Consider the following 21,093-nt stretch of genomic DNA (forward strand, 5'->3'; position numbering starts at 1 on the left):
ACAGGGTAGTAATAATGCCAAACATAAAGCTCTTAAAAATGAAAATGAGACATCATCCTGGACAAATTACAATTCAGGTAAATCCTCATGAATTGAAAATTTAGTGTACGGCCGAAAAATTAATAAGAATTTAGAGTTTACCTCAAATTCAAATCACTTAATCTCTCTGGGCCTTCCAGAACATTTTTATTTTAGTAAAAGTAAATTGAGGTATCACAACTCCTCTTTGGAACCGAGTGGACTATAACATTAAGGAAGAAACGTAATGTTACGGGATTCGGTTCAACTTATTTACATAGCAAATGGATATTTCACCAAGCAGAAAAAAGAGAGAAACTTGTTGGCTTGGCAAAGGAGGGAAAAGACTTCCATGACAATGACAGTGTTGGGTCAGCCTTAGATAGAGCTGCCTAATGAGAAGAAATGTTCACCATCTCTAAATAATAGAGATTATACTACTCTTGGGACATTTTTTAAAAGGATAGACAACAATGTTTCTGGACTATTTTGAGATCTCTCTGGAAGCCTAGAGTATAATCTTAGTGACGGAAAGTCAGGGTAATACTTGCAGAAGTGTCATTTAATTTTTAAGACCAGTGATCAGAAAGTCATGATAAGTCTGTAAGCACCACTACCACCACAAAAATGGAGATACATTTTTAGAAGCAGCATTCCATTTTGCTATTTAAAATTGTAGGTAAAAGCTATTTGATCAGCATACTGCCAACATGACTCACCTGTTTTCTGTCTTCCTTTAAGCGGCATGCTCTCATGCTGTTCGTACACACTGGAGACACTGACCAAATATTCTGTGCCAGGCAGCAGATCTGAAGAGACAAAGGGGACTTATTTTTAAATTGTGCTCAGAAGCATGAAAAAAGCAAAGCGCTCTTAGGACTATTTCAATGGATAAAACAACATACACAGAAGCTGATACTGACGTGAATGTTGCTACCTGGAAGTAGGCTGTAATGAGTTGATAAGAAAAGGTCACCTTGCCCTCTAACGTCTCTAAGCCCTACCCTCAGATGCACTTCTCAGAGTATGATTCAGCCGGATCTGCAGTAAGATGGTTGCTGCCACATAGTATTATCTCTGTCATCCACTTTATATTATGTCTGTTGAGGGCATGTGATGATAATGACCATGGCACTGTGGATTATCACTGACTTGTCACCAACAACCCTAGGAAGCAGTTTGCTACTATTTAAAGCAGACTTGTGGCCATAAAGTGCAAATATTTAAAGTGTACGGTTTTGACAGGTTTTGGCATATGTATGAACTTGTGAAATCATCGCCACATTCATGACAACGAACATATCCATCACCTCCAAAACTTTGGTTTACAACTATCCCCATTTTACACATGAGAAAACAGAGGCACAGAGAAGTTGTCTTCTTTGACATACTTGCCTGAGATCATAAACGATTTGACCCAGGCCAAGACCAGTGGTCTTAATAATTAACCTTTACTGGAAAAGAGTCATAGTCCATGGGAAAAGTGATTGGTTCTGCCATATTCAAGTAAGAACAAAATACTGAAAAAAATTACATACGCTTTCCTGAGTATCCTCTTCTTTCATTTTGAGGTCCCCAAAAAAGTACAGAGTAAGGGTTCTAATCTTTGATTTCTTACTCGGTAGACCCCATTCCCCTCCACACCATTTTGTAGAGGCCCCTGCAAGGCTTGGATGTTCAGACTCCACTTTCCTTATCCCTGCTTGCCCAGGGGTAATTTACTTAACCACTACAAACCTCAGTTGCTTCATCTATAAAACTGGGTAATAACGGCTTCTCTGGGGGGAGATGGGACCTTGCAATCTAGAGCAGGATCTAGAATAAGATGTTAGAACACATGACGAACATGTGACCAGTCAGTGGGGCAGACAGTGATCCTGAAGCAGGGGCTGCGTCCTGAGCGATGCTGTAACTACTGGTTCCGGAGTGCTCCAGAACAGAAACAAGAGCCTGTCGACATGCAGATAGAAGGTCGTTCTCACTCTCAGTCATGAAATGAGAAGCCAAGACTATGGTCATGTTGAGCTGCCTTTCCTGCTCTAAAATATGTTCGCAACATAGAGAATGTTTTCAGACCATCCTTTGGTACTGTACCTAAATGTGAGCTTCTTTCTCTGATTGTGTGGAAACCTATGCTGTTCTCATGTGATTATTTTCCTATTCCAGTGAGAAGGACGAGAAGAGACATTGGCAGGAAACACAGCACCATGTCTCAGCCTCCTTCTATTTTCTTTAATCAACGATGTCTATTTTAAAAAGGTAGGATCTAGAAAGACACAATTTCCATAAATGGTTGCTATTTTTCTAGGTCCTCAGCCTTCAGAGAAATCCTGCCAACAGATTCTTTCTGAAGTACCAGTTACACTTCTGGCTCTTTCTTCAAAACAGCGTCCTGATCTATCCTAACAAGGCAGTTTCTATGCTTTCAAACTCTAGAGATTACCTGCTCAACACTTTTTTTTTTTTTAAATGAGAATAAGACAGATATGGTGACACTATTTTCAATCCTCATTGTTTCTCTCTCCAAACATTTAGATTTAGTCATACATTTTCTCTTGACATTCATTTATTTTTATGTGCTGATCTGGAAGCAGAATTTGTTTGAAGTCTTCGAACTTCGCTGCTGGTATTTTTCTACTATGATCTTTAAAAAGTAGATCTCAAAGATACATACATGAAAATAGCAATAAACATGACATCTTTCAAAAGGTACAGAGCTGCACATCCTATTTGGAGTTTAGCGTATAGTCTTGGTGTAGCTGTCTCCATCTTAGTTGTTCCTACCTGAGAATTTGGAATTCTTTCCTGGGGCTCTAGCTTAGGATTTATTGAACAGATACAGTTGACTGCTTACTTGTTAAGACGACTGCATTGTCTGAAGGAGAGATTGACAACTCTGCAACGTCCTCCTCATTTTTCACAGGTGAGTAGCGCACCAGGAAGTTGGTCAATTCAATGGACGGAGGTGGGGCCCAGGTGACACGCATAGTGTCTGGACCAACATTGGTGAATCGCAGGTCAGTGGGAGGAGGGACAGCTGGTTTCAAATAAGAAGGAAGACCAGGTTAAGGTAATTTTAAACTGGAAGCTAACAAAAATAGCTGGAAAGGTAAAAAACAGTATTTCATGCATAAAGGAAATGAGTCATCATCATGCAAATAGTCTAAATCTACTCTAAATCATAGTGAACTACTGTTAAAAATAAAACACTACACACAGTACTGTTAGGCCCCTTTAACCTTTCTGCCATCAGTACATATCAATGAATAATTTGCATCTATTTTCAAATATGTGGATTTTAAGTACGTTATTAATACCACTGACAGTTATTTTAACCCAGGCTGAAGAGGCTTAAGTTGCCACACAGCAAAGAGAAACACAGCGGTACTTTCTGAAGAACCACATGCACACAGACAAAAAGACAAGAGGGTCCTGACTCTCCCCTGACATGAGGTGACTACAGCTACCGGCATCACTACAATCCCACTCCGTGAAATCTACCTACAAGTGAGAAGGTTCATGCAAATTGGTTCTCGGCATGTTTCTTACCATGCAGGGCAGAGAACCTTTGTAATGTTGCATGCTCAGCCCCAGACTGGTTAAAGAGGAGTTTCTTTACCTAGATATGGCAAGGCAATCCACCGTGCTCCAGAGTTTCTTTTTCTCCTATGTCAAAACAACCCCCTTCCAATCCACCCTAAATTTGACTGGGTTTTTAGTCAACTACAAAGAAGGAACATGGCAGGGTTTATCAAAGAGTAGAAGAAAGAGCATCACGGCACATTTTGGAAGTACCTTTCTTATTAACTGGTGCTCATTGCCCAATTCGGTATTCATGTAAGATATGTTTAAAAAAAAACCTCCAGGTCTGCAAATTCATTTAACCTTTGCCATTTTGTATCAAACAGATCAGATCTCTCTAGCTTTCTGCACATTTGTGGTTTAAATGAAAGTGTATTTAAGACCACGTGCATATGCCTTCGACCAATCAGTTTAGCATATACATCCAATTCTTTACCCGCCCCCAACCCACCCTCCCTTCCGTAATTGTTGGCAAATTGCTGGCTTTCCCTGTGAAACGTCCATCTTTAACCAGAGTGACTGGTGGCAGCATGCAACACCATCCATGTCTCAAACACAGAAGTTTTCAAAATTCACCCGTTTGCTGTGTCAGTGTAGTAGGGGCACTCTCTCCGCCATTAATGAGAGTGATAACGCTGATGTCATAGTCAATGCCCGGCTCCAGCCCTGTAACTGTGTAGTATCCTACTGAGGAGTCCACAAAATCTTCAAAAATAGGGATACCTTCTCCTGCCGCAACTACTGTGATGCGGTACCCAATAATGGTGGAAGAGTTTAGCGGGGTCCACCTCAGGCCGATGCTTGAATCGGTTATATCAACAAAGCTTAGGTCAGTGAGTTGGGGCACCTCTATTGAGTTACAAAGCAAAGGGGGGGCAAAAGGAAGATAAAGGCAAAAAAGAGGAAAAAATAAAGCAGTGTACGTCAGGTTACTAGTGGCAAACTTGACAGAATGTTAAAGCAATGATGGTAATATGCGATCTTTTCCCAATGTTCTGAAAAGACGTCCTAAGCATCATGAATATAGTTTGCTTCCCTGGGAGAATAAAACAGGTTACAATATTCTTAGGAATTTTCTTGCATTTGAAAAGTAAACAGTAGGGTTTGAACCTCTCAGGTTCTTAAAAATTATAGGCCTGTTTAAGATATCAAAACCATTCTTAGAACCTAGACATAATATCTTTAATAAGTATCAGCAATGCTTTTTAAAAAAAAAAAAAAAAAGCCAAAACTTTTTTAGTAGGAAAAGAGAGCTTGCATGAAGGAGGTTAAAAAAAAAAATGGTAGGTGAGTTTTTCTTTCTTTTCCCGTAGAAAAAACTCAAGACAACATTATGGCCATAATGCTAACGCATTATGAATGTATGGTATGAAATGTGCCATTCAAAAGCACATTCAGGAAGAAGACAGGATTTGAGTCCAAGACCACTGCCAATACTTTGCTTAATTCATAATCAAAGTTATTTAATCAGCATTAGTAAAAGCATTCTACCAAATAGTGCAAAGGAGAACACAATCTGTCCAATGCTTTCATTCTGTCACAATCCAATTTTGGACAAATAACAAACTTATCCCTAGATAGGTCTTTTCAATGTTGTCTTTCAATCCACAAGAAAGAACACCCAAAGGTGTGGCCTTTCTTTATTTTTTTTCAATCTTATAAAGGAAGGATTTGAAACGGCAAGATGAAGAATTGAACGTGTCAACCAAGGGCTATGTCAATGCTCACATATGGAGACAGGTACGATTTTATAGACAGCTGTTGAAATTTGATATGGACTGTAACATCAGGGACAAATGTGCTGATGGGATGCATTTACCATATTACTTTTAGCCTGTCAGTACTGAGGACAGACACATGACACTGTTTTAGTAATATTTCCACGTGAGCGGACAGTACAGAGTTAATGCCATGGGGGCCACTCCATTACATCCCCATCGCCACAAACAGCATCCTGGTGAAGCAGACAGGAAAGCGGTGTTAACAGCAAGCATTTGTCCAAACAGTTGTTTTGACTTCGTGGTTTTGGAGAGTGTGGTTGGAAGGTCAGAACTAAATCCCAAATGTACTTGACACCCTCAACCACGTGGGGGATCTTAATCCCCACTCTCATCGAAACTGCCACTCTCGGGATAACAGCTTATTTTTCCATTACCTGGGATGATGGTATCAGAGATAGGGACACTTTCCTTGTCATCTTTGACAGTGTAAACACTGACGTTGTACTCCAGGCCAGGACTCAGGTTTTCAAAGGTGCAAGAGCTCTGATCTGCATGGACCACTTCTTCCAAAGAGTATCCCTGTTGGCCATTTAGGGGCGTGGTGGTAATTCTATAACCAGTAATGTCTAGAGAAAACAGGAAGGAGGAAGTTACTGCACAGAGCCTTTGTGACCCAGGGCACATTAAACTCAACTCCCATGACGGACCCACGAAGGGGAAAGGAGGAAGACTGGACATTTATTGAGGACTCTCCTGCTACTCAGTGCCTCAACGACCCTTTGAGGCAGGTATTAATATCCTCCGTTTAAAGAAACTCTTGGAACAGGGGAGTGATTTCCAACGGCTTGCCCTCTGATACATCCCAGGCTTACCTGGAGTAGTGCTCCTCTCCCAGGAGACGGTAAGCACTCCAGTGTCAGGGTTTGCCTCCAGGTGCAAGTTCGTTGGTGGAGACAATGCTATGCAGAAAAAAAGTTTTAAATTAGAAGTTAAAGCTAACACCGAGCACTTGACCTGTGGAAAGTTTTTTTTCTTTTTTTCGTCCCTCCTTTCCTCCCTCTCTCTCTCTCTTTCTTTCTCTTTCTCCCTTCCCCCTCCCTTCCTTCTTTTCAAGAATCAGTAAAAATATAGAAGTCACACTATAAAACCATGGTGGACAGCGGTTCTCTGGGAGCATCTCTTTTTACGGTGAACGATTTTGCAATACTACTGAAATTCTTCCTGTCTTGCCAGTTGATAAATATTTTTGACGTGGAAAGAAAAGTTCTGATGACATAGAATATATGACCATGTTGAACTTGCTCCTCCAAATTTAGCAAATACTAGTAAGATAAGTAGGGATGGGACCTTCCCCTTGCGCTGTTATCAGAAGCAAAAAGTGATACTAATAGCACCTATGTTTAAAAATTGGACCAGTTTTAAAAACTAAAAGAGGCAAAGAACTCCTCTTACGTGTCACCACTTTCTTTACAATCGGAGTATCTCTCTCTTGCCCATCCCTCAGGACTGAGATGGTGTATATGTATTCCACGCCTGGAGTCAGGCCAGACACAACGATGCTTCCTGACTCTGAAGTCACTTCTCGCGGTGCTTCTCCTCCCTGGCTTGGTCGTACACCCAGCTAGAAGAAGGAAAGCAAAATAAACACCAAGGACAAGTGTTGCCAGAGCTGGATCACTGCGGAGAGGTTGTGGTTATGCTGTGTATAATGTGAACTCCTGTGCACACTGCATACTGTACTTTTATTAGGGGATGAGTTGGGGTCTGCCTTTAGCTCTACTAGACACTTTAGTGGGAAGTTCCTTGGACTGGGGGGCCAAGGTGGGAGAGGTGTCTTCCAGAACTGCATTACATTGGCTTGTCATGGAAGGTTCTGGAAAAATGTCATTATATGCTGTTTTGCTTGATCAATAATCTCCGGATATAAACCAGACATATTTTAGGGGCTTTGGGCCACATGGCAGTTCATTTCTATTTTCTCTGTTGCTGGAAGAAATCTTCCAGCACTCTCTTTAAGGAGTTATGAACATTCAACTTAAAGGTAGCAGCCCCTTTAACATTTTGTACTTCAGAAACATTCTTTTTGAAGAAGTATGTTCATAGCTTAAACTGCAGGACAATATATTACAAAAGAAGAATTAAAATGAATGTGCCCATAATTTTCAAATTTTTAGTATTTTATTTCAAAACCTAGGTAATATTGTCTCATCAAACAGTGTTCAACTCTAGAGACGTCCTTTGTAGGTTATAAGGCTTCTGAAAGTCAGAATGACACGATTAAGGGAAATTTAAAACGGCAGTCTTCAAAAAGGGCTCCTCTATATTTAAGTAGCATAATCGTCAATATGGCCATTTGCATATTTCAAAAAAGAAGTGAGCTTTGGTGTATTTTTTTAAACAAGCAATCATGGGGATTTAGTTTTGATTTCCAATTATAATAAATATTTCTCTCCCCACACTCTAAATGCCGAGGAAAGGAATTCTTTTAAACATATTCATTTCTATTCATCACTTCCCTAATATCATTACTTTAAAGAACATGAATCCAGATATCTACAGGAAAGACCTTAATCTTAACTTCTATTAAGAGATTCACCCAAGGGGCTTTGAACAAGTGGAGATGAAACTGATTGGATGGAAATGTGATTTTTAAGTGACTCTGAGTTTAATTGGTCTCCCTAAATTGGTTTTCGTGAACTTGTTGACACCCGTTTACAACAACACAACAAAAGGCATTTCCCTATATATTTTAAAATGCAGTTCCCTGGGGGAAAGGATAGAGAAAATAAGGTCGCAGCAACTGTTCCATACTAATGTTTTATCCTTTGCAAAGCACTTCCACAGCCTCAGTTCATCCTTCCAGCAATTCAGTGAGGGGATGGTCATATTATACCTGGACGATGGGGTCAGAGAGGCACAGAGCGAGGCAGCTAACCAAACCCAGGTCTCCTGACTCCCAAACACCCTGTTTCTACCACATCCAGAAATATGAGGGCACCTCGGGGCTGTACCACAAGAGATTAGGAACATTTGCAACTTACCTTAAAACCAATCCTTGGAGCAGGTGTCCATGTGATCACAATGGTGGTCTCAGTGACCTCCGTGTTGTAAGGGGGAATGGAGCTGAGAGGCTGCACTGTGAAACAGAATCAATGCATGCGTTCAAACCTTGGAGTCACAGACGATGGCACAGAACGTACGGAACAAGTATTTTTACGGAGAACCTCAGTTTACCCAGCTAGTGGATCCTGAATGTCATAGCCTTCACTGGGTGGGAATTTGGAGTAGGCCAGCGCTTCCCAATCTTTCATGTGCCACACAAATTATCTGACACCTGGCTAAAATGCAGGTTCTGATTCTGTAGGACCAAAGTGGAGCTAGAAGTTTGCATTTCCGTGACGCCGATGCTACTAGCCCATCAATCATACTTCAGTAACAAGGGCCTAAATGACCTCAGTAGACAAGTTCAAGTCCTTGGATTCTTTGATTTGTGTCTTTCCATTAAGTTTGGGATTTGAGTTTTATGACAATAAATTTCCCTCTACAGTCAGTATAAAATCCCATTTGAAATGTAAAACTGGTCACCACAAATTGACTATCATTCTGCTTTTTAAATCATTAATTTGAGAACAACTGTTAAATTATAGATGTGATCTGAAAAGAGCTCTATGCTGAATTATTCCATAACGATGGTCAATTGTTTTGGGTTGCAATGAGAAAGACCATATGAAAGTTAAACAAAATCTGCCACCATGGACATACTTACAAATCCTAAAGATTCCTTAAATATGTGATTATCCATTTAGGATAAACATATTACAAAATTTTAGTACTCTGCCACTGGCATTAAGAATTATAACAAGTGGGGCGCCTGGGTGGCTTAGTCGTTAAGCGTCTGCCTTCGGCTCAGGTCATCATCCCAGGTTCCTGGGATCGAGCCTCACATCGAGCTCCCTGCTCAGCGGGAAGCCTGCTTCTCCCTCTCCCACTCCCCCTGCTTGTGTTCCCTCTCTCGCTGTGTCTCTCTCTGTCAAATAAATAAATAAAATATTTTTTTAAAAAGTATTATAACAAGGTAATTTTGCAGCTCCTATCATCCTGACCTCGCCGTTATTCTCTGGGTAAAAATATTACTTAAAAAAAAAAAAAACCAAGAAAAGAAGAAAAAAGAGCATGTGTACATACACTTAAGACAGACTTTTTCAACAGTCTACAAATCTTATTACAGATTTAGAATCTCCAAAATATAAGGGACTGAACAACTAAGTCTTGTAATAAGGGGACTAGGCATTCCAATAACTGGCTGCTGATGAGGTCTCAGAAGCCAAGACCTCTGAACAGGGTGAGTCAAATTCAAGGGTTTCGAGTGTGTTGCCAGCTTGGGTCACATGTTTGGTGCCTTCCTAATTCCTTCCTTTTTATGTCCCAACCAAATTCTGTGTCCACTGGGGAAAAAACCCCTATTAAATGCATTTATGTGAAATTATGAATGGCCAGGGAGACCAGTTATCCTCCAAGGTACACAATGGAGATTAAAAGTCTGAAGATCCTGCTCACTCCTCAGCTCCAGGTACTTGTTTTCCCTTCAACCATGTGGGGATTTGGGCACCACTGTAATTCTCTCATTTGTTTCCAGGCTGGACTTGACTGTGTGATTTTAAAAAGTTGTTTTGAAAATACTGTGTGGAAGAAAAATAAAATATGTGTGTGGTTACTCTTTAATGACTACTCTATCAGTTGACCTGAAGTTCTACTGTTTAGTGAACCGTTTCCTAACTACATTATGATTTCGAAGGTGTCTTCGGGGGACTGGGACGGGTGACCCCTGACGCCTTCCCAGAGTCTCTGAAATCATACGTCACTTGGCTGCTGCTGACTTTGCCAACATGCGGTGGCTTGCCCTGTGGGACCACGTTAATGGCCACAAGAAAACAATTCAGAGAGCAAGTAGCTTCTTGCACGGAACATCTGTGAAAGCCACAACTTTTTCACAAATTACATTCTCTTCTGCTGTCTTGGGCTTTAGGACTGGGTGTTTTCTATTGCTTGAGTCAGCCAGCTAGCGTCTTCCCAAGTTGAAGATGATGCTCTCTGCCTGGGAAGACCATTACAGGAAAATCTCCAAACCACAAACCCACAAACTGATGTCAAACAAAGGATGTGACTGTAAGTATGAGTTATGGGTTCTGGCAGGTCTTGTTAGGTGAAAACAGCCTGGCTGTTAAAGAAATAAAATTTGCCCTATTTATAAAGGAGTAAGCTGTATTTTCCCCAGAAACAGCACCCCCACCACCACTCCACCCTCACATTTGCTTTTAAGAATTTAGCACAAGTTATAAAATCCAGAAAAGTTATTCCCAGAATTAAGCATGGTAAGACAGTAAAAAGCTACAGAAACTCACAGCAACTGCAAAAATATGCAAGCTGTAGTGATGTTTACAGCCTCAGAGAGTACTTCAAGTTCAAATGAAGTTGTGGAACTGCCTACTTAAGTAGGTTTATTTAAACTGAAGCTTTGCTTGGTTGAACTGTTTTCATTCTCATTCTTCCCTCAATCATCTATTCAGTGAACAGTTTTTGAAGGTAGGCTGTGTGCAAGGCACTATGTTAACCTTTATTCAGTAAAATTAGTTTTGACAATCAGTACTTTAACTCAAATAGAATTATATTTTATAGAAATATACTGTGCAGAGCGTCAACGTAATATACAGTGCAGAGCATCAACGTAATATGGCCAATATATCAAAGTGTGCAAAAGTACTTGAAATACTCTATGTTGACTCACCGTACTTAATTATTGCTACTTACTTAACAATACTTAATTATCGTTAGTATCATTAAAAATGCTTTTTCTCTTTTGGTTTCTTTTGCCCATCAAAAGAAACTACAAAAAAAAGGTCTCGTGTTAAGGAGTGAAAAAGTAAAAATGATAATTTGTAGAATTATATGTGGTCAGTAAAAGGTTAAATCTACTGAAATCTCTATTCTAATTCATGAAGGGCATCTATAAGAAATACAAAGACACTGATTTCATATTAATAGATTCTAGAGAATCTTAGTAACATGTAACATAAAATAGCAAAATTTAGAAGTTAACTTAGAAATGAAAAGCAGATTTTACTTGCTTATAATCAGCAGTTACTTAAGAAAAAGACTTCACTAGTCAGAGAACGTACACCAAATTTAAGTGGAAATACATTTTTGGTAAATTATGACTTCTTACCGGGAAAAGTTTGTGGAGAATTTTCTTTGGGAAGTAAATTCCATAGTTATTTACAGCTAAACTTACACTCGCTTTTTGAAGGCTCCTTAACATCTATATTTTTAAAACGCTTCTGGAAAAATGCAAACTAGTTCATAGTCGTGATATATGTTGAAAAGTGTTGGGTGCTTCTATAATTCAAAATGTTGAGTTAAAAATAACAACCAGTGCTCAGCTAGAAATTAGGGGTCTCATAATTCTTTGTAATGTAAATGAGAATGTTTTTAATGGAACTCATTTTATGAATACAGGTCTTTATTGTAATGTAGATATGTAGGAGATTTAAGGCCACTTTCCATAAAGTGTCGAGCAAAAAAAGACAGACATGACCAAAAATTGTCAGTCTTCTTCCCTCATTGGAACTTCAAGAGTCATTTAAGAAAGATGAAAAGAAAAAAAAAAGGTATTCTGTTCTGCAGAAATACTTTAATCTGCTACAGTCTCATAAAGAAATCCCTTCCTTAACTTCTTGTTCTGTTGGTTTCCATTCAGTTCGTAAATGTTTTCATTCTACACTTACTGCTATCATTCAGCACCAAAAGTAGCAGGATGTAGACATCGTGCTGGTTTTGTTTCTTGCCTTAACTGGTGTTTGGTAAACTCATTTAATAAAATAGCATTCGACTTTCAAATAACTGGGTGCTTTAAACCGCATTACTCAAAGTGGTCCCAGAGTAAATAAGAAGCCTGGCAACATTTGTAATTTAACCTTCATCACGAAAATCTTGCTTCAGAAAACAGTCAACTGAACTGAATTAGCGTGCTTCCTGATTTCTACTCCGGCACAAGCTCCTTAGGGTCCAATAACAAACACACGGATCAAGGGGATTGTCCATGACCACACTTTGAGTAGCACTGCTTTAAATCTTCCCTTTTTTTTAAACCCTGTACTAAGGGTTTTTAAGTGAACTTTTTAAAAATTGGATGAAGCACGGAGAACGTAAACACAGGTAAAAACCGACGACATCACTAAGACAGGATGTTCAAACTTTGGCTTACGAGTGGTGAAGACTCCCGTGGCTTTGGGACTCTGCTGGTTGCCTTTGACAGCCACGAGGGATGCGGTGTACTCAGACGCAGGCTGCAGATTCCTCAGGGGGTACTGCGTGGCCGAGGGCCCCACATTGTAGTGCTTGGGCTGGCCTCCCCGGGTCGGGCCCACGGTCAGTCGGTACCCGGCTATCCGGGCCCGAGGTGGAGTCCAGATCACTAAGACAGTTGAGTCAGTTTCATTGGTAAACTGGAGGTTAGTGGGAGCATCCAATCCTAGAAAAAAAGATGAAACACATCAAGCAATATTTGACCCTCAGGAATGATAAGGAAACTCAAAAGCTTGACTGAATTTTCTAAACCTTTCTTTAGGTGGAAACTAAGTAAAACTCAAAACCTTGGAAATGTGGAGCTATTATGAGATGGAGTGTTACACGGAACCTTGCAAAATGGTGTCAATCATGAGAAATCGCTGACTTTTTTTTTTTTTTTGCTTGACTTTGATCCTGAGGAAAGTGGAATTTTCCAGCATGACTTTCCCATCACCCTCTGAAATTATACTAACATTATTGAGATAACATTATCAAAACAGAAACAATAACCAAAAAAACCACTTGTGAATGCCACAATGTGCTCTGAACCAAACAGGTTAAGACATGAGAGACAAGGCCAATAAAACGAGGGCAAGGTGAAACCTCTACAGGGAACGTAAAGAATATTGTCTGCATGTATTGAATGAATAGTCCTTTGCTAGAGGAATAAAAGTAATTTTTGCATAATCCGTATTAGATAATACTTATAGCATATCTGTCAGAATCACGGTAGGATGCTGGTGAGGGCACACTATCAGAAAGAATCACACAAACTGTGAGTTTTCTTGAGGGTGATAGCTAGCACTTTCCCTGCAGTAAATTAAAACACTTTTCAGATGAAGGAAGTGCTTAAGAGGTAGTCAAATATAATAACTGAAAGAACGGGACATGGAGTCACAGGGCAAAATTCTATGTGGATCCAGCTCCATTGCTTCCTAGCTCTGGGACTTCACAAACAGCAGAATTTTGTATGAGTTTCAATTGCTTCATGAATCCAAAGCGGATAAGACCTTTTTCATTAGGTCAAAAAGAGTATTAACTATAAGGACAATGAACTGAGGAGAGACCCTGGGACTTCATATGCGATAACTGTTTTAGCAATTACTATTTATAAATAATTCTATAAAAGGGTTAAGAGCGTACATTTGCAGTTTGATCTAGATATTTTTAGTTACAGAAAATATCCTCAAATTTACGATCCATGTCTCTGTCAGCAAAGAAAATCAGGTTCTCTTAAGTTCCCCTCTCTCGGGGCCATGACATGGATACGTGTATTTGGGAAATGGGTCACCGTTTAGATCCATGGAGCTGGTCTCCGTTTTGTTTCGAAGTGTTAACGGGTTTTATGTCCACCACGCATTCTCTTCACCACTGGGTAGTTCCCTATCTCTAACTGTACTCCTAGGAGTTAACGATTTGCTGTGCATTCACCACAGATTGCAAGTCAGGGTGGAGAATCTGGGGTGGAGATAGTCAAGAAGCAAGACATACTGGTCATTTGCTCTGCCGTCAGAGGCTTGCTCTCCCGCCCTTGGTTCACAGCGAAGATTTTGAAGTGATAGGTGACCCCGGGGGACAGGCCAGTGATTTCCGCAAAGGTGTTCCTGCTGATGGGCAGCCTCTGCCCGTGTTCCCCAGGCAGGTTGACGGGGATCACGTCCACACGGTAGCCGGTCACTGCACTCTCAGGGGGTGTCCACATGATGGTGACCTTCACATCTGTCACTTCCACAAACTGCAGGTCCCGGGGAGGAGGAACTTCATCTAACAGACAAGAGCCAACCGGTCATTCACAATTCCTGCTGAAGAGTATTTTTTTTAAGTCAATTTCCCAGATGTGTATAGGAAATTCATGGTGCCTCTCATTCCAAAGCAATGCTAGGTTTTGTCTCTTCACCAGAGAATATGTGTTTTTGCTTATATTTTCTCTGGTTCAGTCATCCTGCTTACATATGACATTTGAAGCATTTTATTTTATTTTACCTAAAATGTGTAGCTAAGCAGATGAGTTCACAACGTATGAAGTGTCCTGTCAAGGAGTTTAAAATAAACACACAAAAAATAAAATTAAAAAAAAATCCTAATTGTGACAACAGAAAAAATGTGGTTTGCATTTTACTGAACCATTTTGTAAAACTTAAAAGTAACAGATGACTGAACACTGAAGTTTCTGGGGAAAAATATGAAGGCTTTATGTGTCAGTTTGTAATCAGGAAGGCCAATAGCCAGCCTTGATAAGTCAGTTTATAGTGTGGACATTTCAGCCAAATTTCTTAAGTTGAGGGATAAACTAATCTATAAGATTACTTGCATATAGGGACCGCTGACAGAGACAAAACAACCCTCCCACAGAAATAATAATTCTTTCATCTTACACTTCTGGTCCTCCCCAGCAGGCTAAGGAAATGAGCGCAATCCAAGGGCAGTTTTATTCCTCCAACAAAAGTGAGGTTAAATGTGTTACCTTGGTAAACCCTAAGAGATACGATACCACAGGAGGTGGCTTTAAGTTACCTGAACGCGGGACGCCAGTGGTTTCTTGTTGGATAAAAACAGGAGTACTTTCTTGGTTTTCTTCCACCGCGTAGATGGTGATGTTATACTGAATGCCAGGTTGCAAGTCACTGAGGGTGACTGAGTTGGCAGTTTCAGGAAGGTTGAGTTCTGTGCTACTACCTTCTACCGATGGCGAATACACTATTCTGTATCCTGCAGATTCAAGGGGAAAACGTTAGCCATATAGTTTTATGAAACAGAGGTTTAATGAGTCATAAATCCCTCTTCTCAGAAAAACCCTTAGCAGCTTGCTTGATTAGTTAAGAACTAGTGATGCTTTGACTCTTTAGATGTTGCCACTTCTTAGAAGGACTATTCAGTACAAAGATAAAATAAGAGCAGCCATGCAATCCTTTTTAATAATAAATATCATCCCTGAAGACCTGATATCCTTAATAAATGTCTATTAGAGATGCCATGAGGTGAAAATATTCATGTGAAAACGATTTCTTCTCTTTGAGCTCTGTGCAGTGAAAGCAATTAATGAACCACCTCGAGTGCAGATTGTCTAGCACTGTCTGTGTCTTTTAGAAACTTCAGAGGCAGCTGAGTACTTAATGAGCTAAGAAGGCAACTGAGCCAACTTAAGACTAAGCCCACTTAAGACTAAGTCTTAGAGTGAGGTTTTCAGAAAAATTACCCCTCTTCGATCTCAGAAATGCCTGGTTTAATAAGGCAGTGAGCTGGTTTTCGAGGTTGTGTGTTGTGTGTGTGTGTGTGTGTGGGTGTATGTGTGTGTGTGTGTGTGTGTGTGTGTAGGGGATCAATAAAGTGGACATGGTGGGAAATGATCTGTAAGAAAGTTGAGCTGTAAGACTTGAAAATAATCACATTCTGAATTACTATCACACACACAACACACACACCTTTACCCTAGTCTAGAGTTATATAGGAGAGTTAAGTGGTATCCCTCTCCACAGATCAGAACTGGCTCCCTCACCACCTGTGCTGTCAAGATGAACATGGCAGCCAAGAAGGAGGCCAACCTCACCTGTGATGGGTGCCTGGGGTCTGCTCCAGCGAACGACAATCGAGGTGTCATCCACTCGGTCCACAGCAGGGTCAGGAGGAGCATCAGGTGCTAACAGAAAAAGAAAGGAGCACCCGAGGAAAATAGTCAGGAAATATTGCTCTAGGCCTGTTCTACAGAAAGAAGATTCTCTTCACAGTGCGTAGTACACGTGTACCTGTTGTCTGTGAAGTAGACAGGATCAGACTCTGTTCTCCTTCTTCAGATATCTGATAGACATTTACAATATATTTTCGACCAGGAAGCAGGTCAGGGATGTTCACAGAAGTGGCCGTGCTTGGAAGATCTTTAAAATAAAAAGGAAAGGTTACCAGTCAGAGCAAACCAACCCCTGAAATCACTCCACAGCCTAGAAGAGGGATATTCTTAAAACTATATATTCATAAGGGAAGGGGGCAAGTCTAGAAGGAAATGTACTAACGGATAATCAATAATTATCGATGCATTATGGGATAATTTTTCTTTTGTTTACCATTTTTCTAATTTTTTTCTCTAAAGATATATAATTTTTATAATCCACCCCCAATTTGTAAAAATAGCTCTCTGTAGTTAGAAGTCAGGATGCTGGTTATGGGCAGGGACGATGGAGTAGGAGAGAGATTCTTTTCCCTGATCTGGGTGCTGGTCACATGGGTGTGTCCATTTTATAAAATTCATCAAGCTCTACGCCTATGATACATTATGCTACAATAAAGTTCTTAAAAGGCCCCTAACCATGAGAATTTGAAAAGCATGAATGAGGCTACTGTGTACCCCCAAAGACTAACATTTTCTGCTGTGGTCCTCACAGTGGCAATCACTTCCCTAAAGAAAACCCTAGGGACACCTGGGTGGCTCAGTCAGTTGAGCATCTGACTCGATTTCGGCTCAGGTCACGATCTCAGGGTCCTGAGATCAAGCCCCACATACACATCTGCACTGAGTACGGAGTGTACTTGTCCCTCTCCCTCTGCTCCTCTCCCCCCTTTCTCTCTCTCTCTCTCTCAAATAAATAAATAAATAAATAAAATCTATTTAAAAAAATTATATATATATATATATATATATATAAAAGAAAACACTATGGTTGTATAAACCCGTGCCCAGGCAAATGCGTAATGCAGCTCATATTAAAGGTCATCTTTCCCTTCCTCACAGCGGAAGTTTGTTCAGTACGAGCCGTCAACTAGTTCCAAAACGGTCATGATGGCACATTTAGCTTACCGAGATACTGTGGCTCGTCTCCCTCCTCACTCAGCTCGTATTCCACACGGAATCCTGACACGGTGTCTGAAGCCGAGACCCATGAGACCACAAAGCTGCTGGCCGTGATTTCAGTCACAGATTCAGAAGTGGCCACAACAGGAGAAAGGGGTGTCGTCTCTCCTGTCACGGTGTTGCCTAGAGGGTGACAGAAAGGGGAAAGGGAGCCTTCAGCCATTGGAGAACATTTACTACTGTCATCTATAGGACACCATCTAAAAAAAAAAAAATGTTGGTGCCACCCATGGAGGAATAGGACTTGGGAAGCAAACCACTTCCTGAGGAACACAGGCACGGCCCTGAGGATGGGTGGCATACGTACTGGTCACCGCAGGGCTGGTGCTGGTGGTGGTGAAGTCAAAGCGTGTCACCTCTCGGTGGCCGTACTGCTGGACACTGATGAGCTGTCCCTCATATACCACACCTGGCGTCAGGCCTTTGATGGTGTACGAATTCAAGTGGCCGGGAATGGTGGCTTCCTTCCAACGGCCTGGAGAATTTTTCTAAAGATTTAAAAGAAAAGAAGTCATATAAGTATTCCCACGGATGAACATTCAGAGATGATACTGAGTAATCTTCAAAGAAGGAGGGACCTAGGCAGCTCCACTGTGGAAGAAAATCATGGAAAACTGGAATCAGAACAGGGATCTTTAGCAGAGTTTAATATTAATAATAATTATTATCATAGCTAATATTTACTGGTAGCTCTTCGTGTGCCAGGCTTTGTGCTGTTTTACTTGCATTCATTTATTTAAACTCCGTCTCTCCTTTCCTCCAAGTTAATGGTATAATTACCCTCATTGTACAGGTGAAGAAACAGTGAGATGTGACATGACCAAGATCACACAGTCACAGGCACTGGGCACCTTCCTTTTTGCCAGACTGATGATGAACCCAAGTTTTGCCTCTCTCATTTTCTAAATTTCTACGATGAAGAGAGATAAATTCTTCTCTGAAGTGGGAAAAGGCCATATATTCTTTCACTTAGTAGGATACAAATTTCTTGCCTTGCAGAAATAGTCAAAAATATAATACTGCTTTGTGACTCAGTTCCTGGGACCATCACATAGAAGGTTCCACTGGTCTGGCTGAAGGCTCATTCTTGGATATGAATTACCCCATCAAAAGCAGTTCCCAACTTTGGGCAAGACTGAGGAAGAATGTGATTTTGGTTTATTTAATCTTTGATTCCGTTTACATTTTCACATCCTGTCCAACTTCATTAACATGTCATGGATCACAAAACTCATTGCAATAAAATGTGTGGAAAAGAAACGGCCTTACTTCAAACAAGATGAGATCCTTTTAAGTGTAAATATTCTAAACTAAGTCAAAATACATTTTTAATGCCCAGTAAGTTTTTTAAATTATCCAATCAACCAGTTCCTCAATAATTCAAATACTCAAGTGTCCATTTATATTTTTGAAATCAATGAAACGGATCCTAGTATATTTTAAATTTAAATTTTAACGCAAATACCCTGAAAAAAAAACACTGCAATTAGTCATGACAATTAGCTCAGATTTAATGATAAATCTTTCATTAAATGTGAACTTTTCTAGACAATTAGCTATCAGAAGAAAATACTCAAAAACAAACTTTCAGGTAACATCCATTGAGGGAAAACCTGAAAATTCTTAATTGTTGAAAGTCTCAAAGAAATTGATCACTGCAGCTTCTTTGAAGATTCCCCAATTCAATGTACATTTTATACCTCTCTGTAAATGTCCCATATTACGGAGATCTCACATAACACTTCAGAGTTAGCTTTAAAGTAAATAAAATTGGTAATGAAACGAAAAGATGAGAGACAAGGAGGTATCTGAGGGGACAATATAGTGATCTCATTGACTAACATCTACTAGATACAAAGTTCTGGAAATGGCTACTCCACATACTATGGACAAGAGTACTGAGTATACTACCAAAAAAAAAAAAAAAAATGATTTCACAGCTTGAATTTTTCCCCAAGAGTTAACTGCATTAGTAGGTCAAATGTTTCTATTTATTTATTTATTCATTCATTTATTTATTCTCATATTTATTATGAGAGACAGAGAGAGAAGGTGCAGGTGGGGAGGGGTGGAGGAGAGGGAGAACCAGGCTCCCCGCTGATCAGGGAACTGACGCTGAACAGGACCCTGGGATCAGGACCCGAGCTGAAGGCAGACGCTCAACTGACTGAGCCACCCAGGCATCCCCTCATTTTGTTTTTAATTGCTAGAATTTAATAGCTATGGCTAAAAGTGGGCATTTTTGTCCTGTGTTTAAAATAGTGTTTCTCAAGTTATGAGTCATGAATTTTGGAGGTATAGCAGGCAGCTTTGAAGGTTAAGAAAAACTAAAGCTTACTAGACCAATATCTTCCTCTGTATGATTTCTTCAAATTCTAGATGGTTCTTGTTAAGAAATCACAAGGTTCACTTTTTAAACAAACCATCACTCCTCATGTATTCTTCCCTTGCACCATCTTTTTCCCTTCTATCTGAATAACTTCAAAGGATCAAAAATGTTTTAAGAAGTGCTCCCTTCAGAAGTGAACCCAAAGAGCTAAATATTAATTTTTCAATCATGGAAATGATGCCAATCATTGTTTTCCTCTGATAGAGTTGCAAGACATACAAAACCTTTAGATTCTCTTCCCATATTGGGGAAGAATTGTTTCAGGCATTATCATTTCTAAGTCCTTGTTAAGAAGATTTTCTAAATAACAAATCTTTCTAAGTCCTTCTAAATACCAAAAAAACTAAATTGTCAAGTCACAGATAGTTAATCATATTTATTGGCTCAAAAGCTGGAAAAAAAATGTTTAGAATGTGTTAATTTCAGTAGTCTCAGTGTGTACAGTTTCTGAGTGGGATACTCACAGGCTTCCATCTGAGAATGTACTTGGAAATGTGAGATGGTTCTGGGGCATTCCACTGGATGGGGTGAGAATTGGGTTGACTGGGGGTCTCAGTGATGATTACTTGGACGGGACCAGTTGTCCCTGAAAATGAAAATGTGAGATTTGGTGATCTTGGGTAATCACTTACTTCAGCTTAAAATTTAGTGCACATGGATGGCCATCATTAAAAGACAGTAAATGCGAGTAGAGTAAAAAAAAAAAAAAAAATTCTCAGATTACTTTTTACATCCTGACCTTGGAAATCAACGCAACAAAATCCTTTCTTAGTCAATAGTCCATCACATGAGAAATGCAAATAGAACTTGTTTATAGCAAATAAAATTTGAAAAATGCCTCAGTTTGCTTTCCTCTCCATTTTCAAAGTAAGAATTTTGAGAAAATTGTGAAACTACTCTAAGCCAAATAAAGGGACACAAAACCCAAACTCTATTTATTTATCATACTAAGCTTCTTTAAAGCAAATTCTTGTTTGTGAAGGCTTTCATCAAGAATGCATCTACCCCCTAAGAAGGAAACATTCCAAAGGCTATATGACATGATGTAAAGCACACATATTTCTAATGAAATAGAATCCTTAATGAATAATTACAGACTCAGTTTTATTTCTTTTTTTTAAGTTTTATTTAAGTAATCTCTACATCCAACGTGGGGCTCGAACTCATGACCCCAAGATCAAGAGCTGCATGCTCAT

The 21,093-nt window shown here is 39.9% G+C and overlaps 1 protein-coding gene across 12 annotated transcripts in view; it reads right to left on the reverse strand.

The window, feature by feature from the left end:
• Nucleotides 1-21,093, reverse strand: part of FN1 (fibronectin 1) — a 66,983-nt gene that overhangs the window by 25,183 nt on the left and 20,707 nt on the right. For 6 of the 12 annotated variants that reach the window (XM_027588180.2, XM_027588174.2, XM_027588173.2 and 3 more), the window contains exons 13-27: nt 20,362-20,483; nt 17,816-17,996; nt 17,455-17,631; nt 16,409-16,537; nt 16,213-16,302; nt 15,180-15,374; nt 14,157-14,429; nt 12,583-12,849; nt 8,363-8,457; nt 6,774-6,942; nt 6,194-6,280; nt 5,756-5,947; nt 4,177-4,449; nt 2,873-3,055; nt 738-827 (exon numbers count right to left, since the gene is read on the reverse strand). In XM_027588180.2, the coding sequence (XP_027443981.2) occupies nt 738-827; nt 2,873-3,055; nt 4,177-4,449; nt 5,756-5,947; nt 6,194-6,280; nt 6,774-6,942; nt 8,363-8,457; nt 12,583-12,849; nt 14,157-14,429; nt 15,180-15,374; nt 16,213-16,302; nt 16,409-16,537; nt 17,455-17,631; nt 17,816-17,996; nt 20,362-20,483 (2,523 nt within the window). The remainder of the gene's footprint in view (nt 1-737; nt 828-2,872; nt 3,056-4,176; nt 4,450-5,755; nt 5,948-6,193; nt 6,281-6,773; nt 6,943-8,362; nt 8,458-12,582; nt 12,850-14,156; nt 14,430-15,179; nt 15,375-16,212; nt 16,303-16,408; nt 16,538-17,454; nt 17,632-17,815; nt 17,997-20,361; nt 20,484-21,093) is intronic. The other 6 variants (XM_027588184.2, XM_027588179.2, XM_027588177.2 and 3 more) reach the window with 1 other exon arrangement.

The sequence above is a fragment of the Zalophus californianus genome, chromosome 3 (assembly GCF_009762305.2).
Source record: "Zalophus californianus isolate mZalCal1 chromosome 3, mZalCal1.pri.v2, whole genome shotgun sequence".
In the NCBI taxonomy this organism is placed as follows: domain Eukaryota; kingdom Metazoa; phylum Chordata; class Mammalia; order Carnivora; family Otariidae; genus Zalophus; species Zalophus californianus.